This window comes from Haliaeetus leucocephalus, unplaced genomic scaffold, assembly GCF_000737465.1.
Source record: "Haliaeetus leucocephalus isolate CR32 unplaced genomic scaffold, Haliaeetus_leucocephalus-4.0 Scaffold219, whole genome shotgun sequence".
In the NCBI taxonomy this organism is placed as follows: domain Eukaryota; kingdom Metazoa; phylum Chordata; class Aves; order Accipitriformes; family Accipitridae; genus Haliaeetus; species Haliaeetus leucocephalus.
Window position 1 is genome coordinate 375,021 of NW_010972655.1, and position 3,547 is coordinate 378,567.

Sequence of the window (3,547 nt, forward strand, 5' to 3'; positions counted from 1 at the left end):
CCCCGCCCCCGCCAGCCAGCCCCGCCCACCAGCCCTTGTCCCGCCCCTCTCGCCCCCACCTCTCAGCCCTTGCCCTGCTCCATCAGCTCCGCCCCTTCGGCCCTTGCCCCGCCCCTCCGCGTGGCCTGGCTGCCACCATGCTGTGGCGCGAGGTAGTGGGATCCCTGTGCCCCCAGGCTGGGGTGCCCTCAACCACCCCTGGGCCCGGGTCCCCCCAGCCCCCTCCACCCTGGGGTCTCCCCTCACCCTCCCCACTCCAGCCCAGGTGTGCCCCCCTCCCGCCATCATGACTATCCAGGCCTGGAAAGAAGAGGAGCCATTTATTGGGGGGGGGGGGGTTGCCCCCCCAGCACAGTGGCAGAGCTGGGGTGGCACCACGGCCCCCAAGGCACTGGGGGGTTGCAGGTGCAGCGGTGGGGGGGGCAGTGCGGCAGCCCCCTTCCCTCACACGTGCCCAGCAAAATAATAATAATAAAAAAAGACTTTGGTCCTGGAAATACTGGCAGGGGGGTGGGCGCCCAGGCTGGGGAACAGCTGGCTGGTCCATAAGGGCGGGGGGGGGGAAGGCAGTTTGGGGGCTGGCCCCGGGGGGCCCTTCACAGGCAGGGCCTGGGGGGGCCGTGCCGGCGGCAGCCGGGGGGCGGCGTAGGCGCTCAGAGGATCTGGCGGGGCATGCCATAGCCGGTCATGCCAGCCTGTGAGGCACCCCGGTTGGTGCCCATCTGCAGCCCGATGACGCTCTGGCCCTCCTTCAGCTTGTCCTCGGAGAAGACGCGCCGGTTCTCCTGCGACTTCCTGTGGGCACGGTGGGTGTCAGCGTCTCCGTGAGACCCCATGGCCCAGCCTCCCCCCCCCCCCCAGCACCCACCACCTACTTGGGGAACCAGTTGGGGTCTCCCACAAAGAGCCCGTCGCCCTTGGCCACGGCCAGGCTGCCCAGGTTCATCAAGGTCCTCTGCACGCACGCCATGTTCTTCCCTGCAAGGCCCCAGGCAGGCTCAGCCCTGTCCCTGTCCATCCCCAGCCCTGTCCCCCATGCCCACCCAGCCACTCACCTTCCCAGAGGTCAACGGTCTGGAAGATATCGGTGGCAGCGATGCCATAGCGCTCGGCTGCCTGAAGGAACTGTGAGATCTGTTCCATCTGCTTGAAGGCCATGGTGGATGCCTGGATCTTGGCCACTGGCCCCTGGCCCCGTGGGTGCAGGCTGTTGATGAGCCGGCACAGCACCTGGATGGGATGGACCCCGGGGGTCAGGTGGCACGGTGCGGCAGCCCCCTGCCCTGGCCAGCCCCAGGGGTACTTACAGTGCCGTCCTTCAGCCACTGCTGGAAGCCGTCCCTGCCAGGTGCTGGCTGCGCGACGTCCCCGCCACACTGCGCCAGGATCCACCGCACCAGGATCTGCTCTAGCTCGGGGTCATATTGCCGGTCGATCTTCTGCTGCACCTCCCGGCTGAGGCCGTATGATGGTCCCCGGTTTGCCATGCTGACGGCAGGGGGGGTCTGCAGAGACCAGACCCCTGTCAGCGGCTCTGGTGGCACTGGGGCATTCGGCATGAGACAGGCACGGCCCTGTACCCACAGCATGGTGGAGCCCCTCGGGGACAGTGGCAGGGCCCCATCCTGGCCAGCCAGGCTGCCTGGACGTCCGGCATGGAGCCTTATCACCCGTGCCAGGCACTGCCCGGGCTCTGCCCTGCCCTGCCTGCTTCCTGCCCAGCCAGCCAGGAGCGGGCAGTGGGTCCGTGCCCAACCAAGGGTGATGGGGCAATTCGGCCCTGGGCAGGGGGTGCAGCACCATGGCCCCTCAGTGCCGGGGCTGGATCCCCCACCCCAAGCATCCCTGTCCCCGCGGCTCAGCCCCACCAAGCGCATGGAGACTTGGCAGGTGCTCGCTGCCGGTCGAAGCTTGTTTGTGAAGCTCACCCATTTGCTTGGGCTGGGTGCCAGATCCGGGACCGGCTCGGGAGCACGGGGCCTGGGGCTGCCGGCAGCGATGCCCTCGCTCTGGCAGGGGAGCCGGACCTGACCTGGCGGGCCCTGTGGCCAGGCATTGCCCTTGCCAAGGTGGCACCGGAACCAGTGCCACCCGTGCCAGGAAGGATGGAGGTTGTGCAAGGTGCCCACAGGGGGATGCGAGTGGACCAGCACTGCCCTGCCCATGCAGCTGGGGTGCTCCAAGCCCTGGGGTGGTCTGAAGCCCCTCTGCCCTCCAGTGACACAGTGGGTATGCCAGGCTGCCCGGGCTGTGCATTGCCCCCCACGCCCAGTCCTGCATCCCTGGCGTTTGGGGGCACCCTGGCACGCAGAAGCAGGAGCATGTGCTGCTCCCCTCAGGGGTGCGGGTGCCCCTGCCAGCCCCGGTGCCCGTGTCCCAGATGGGGACGTGTGACAGGTGACAGCTGCCAGCCTGGGGCAGCCCAGCCCACACCTGGGGGGACCAGACTCGGTTTGGGACAGAGCTTGACCCTGTCACATGCCTGGCTTCAGGCTTGACCCTGTCACATGCTTGGCTTCAGGCTTGGGGCTCCTTGACACCAGGAGCAGCCAGGGGATAAGCCACCCTGGCTCATGGGGACAGGAGGAAAGTCAACCCCAAGCCCCCAGGGAAGCCGGCGGGAGCAGCAGGTCAGCCGTCCGAAGTCCCAGCACTGCAGCCACCCCGTGGCCGCAGGCTGCCCCGGGCCAGCCGTGTGTCCCCCCAAAGCCGTCGGTCGCTGTCGGGCTCCTCGGGGCGAGGGCTGGGGCACGGGCAGCCCCAGCAGGGAGGGAGCCGGCTCCCCCGGAGCGCGGGGAGCGCCCGGCCGGGGGCCAAGCCAGTTGGGAAACAAAGAGGAGCTGAAATTGGTGCAGACAGGGCTGATTTCCCGACACAGCTGGGGCTTGCCCAGACGGAGGGGAGGGCCGGACCCAGCCCAGCTGCGCCACCGCCGCGCTGGGGACCCCACGGACACGGCGGGAGGGGGCTGCACCCGGCCCGGCCGGGGCACAGCCACCCTGGGGAGCCCATCGCAGCCCCGGGGGCAGCGTGGAGGGGATCCCAGCTGGGATACAGCCACCCGGGTGTCCCCAGAGGGAGCCTGGGGACCCCATAGGTCTCCGAGGACCAGCAGGGAGGGCACTATAACCAGCCCAGCTGGGACCAAGCCACCCTGGGGACCACACAGACCCTCCCAGTGTTAGCAGGGAGGGGACCCCAGCCAGCACAGGGCCAGCCTGGGGACCCCCGAGACACCCTAGGGCCAGCAGGGAGGGGACTGTACCCAGGGCACGGCCACCCTGGGGTCCCCATAGACCCCCGAGGCCAGCGGGGAGGGGACGCCCGGCTGCGACACAGCCGCCCTGGGGACCCCGCAGCCAGCCCAGGGTCGGCGGGGAGGTGACCGTACGGAGGACAGGGGCACCCTGGGGACCCCGCAGGCACCGGGGGGGCACCGGGGCGATACCGGGGAGGGGACTGGACCCAGCCTGGCGGGGACACGGCCACCCGGGGGCCAGCGAGGAGGGTGCCGGGGTCGCCGCGCCGACTCCGAGGGACCGCAGCC

General features: G+C 69.9%; 1 protein-coding gene across 1 annotated transcript; it reads right to left on the reverse strand.

Annotated features, from left to right (window-relative positions):
* Positions 1-276: 276 nt before the first annotated feature.
* TAGLN2 (transgelin 2) lies at positions 277-1,507 on the reverse strand. Its single transcript, XM_010566888.1, has 4 exons — positions 1,308-1,507; positions 1,056-1,230; positions 876-978; positions 277-795 (listed from the first exon to the last, which is right to left on the reverse strand). Exons 1-4 carry the CDS (start codon positions 1,485-1,487, stop codon positions 654-656), a joined length of 600 nt encoding a protein of 199 aa, XP_010565190.1. The 5' UTR covers positions 1,488-1,507; the 3' UTR covers positions 277-653.
* Between the last annotated feature and the right edge of the window lie 2,040 nt (positions 1,508-3,547).

What these genes read in the sequence shown, in the direction of transcription:
- TAGLN2 (XM_010566888.1), bottom strand. Translation starts at nt 1,487, where the DNA reads ATGGCAAACCGGGGACCATCATACGGCCTCAGCCGGGAGGTGCAGCAG. An exon ending in AGTGGCTGAAGGACGGCACT is followed by an intron (nt 1,231 to 1,307) that starts GTAAGTACCCCT and finishes CATCCCATCCAG; the next exon opens with GTGCTGTGCCGGCTCATCAA. An exon ending in GACCGTTGACCTCTGGGAAG is followed by an intron (nt 979 to 1,055) that starts GTGAGTGGCTGG and finishes GGGGCCTTGCAG; the next exon opens with GGAAGAACATGGCGTGCGTG.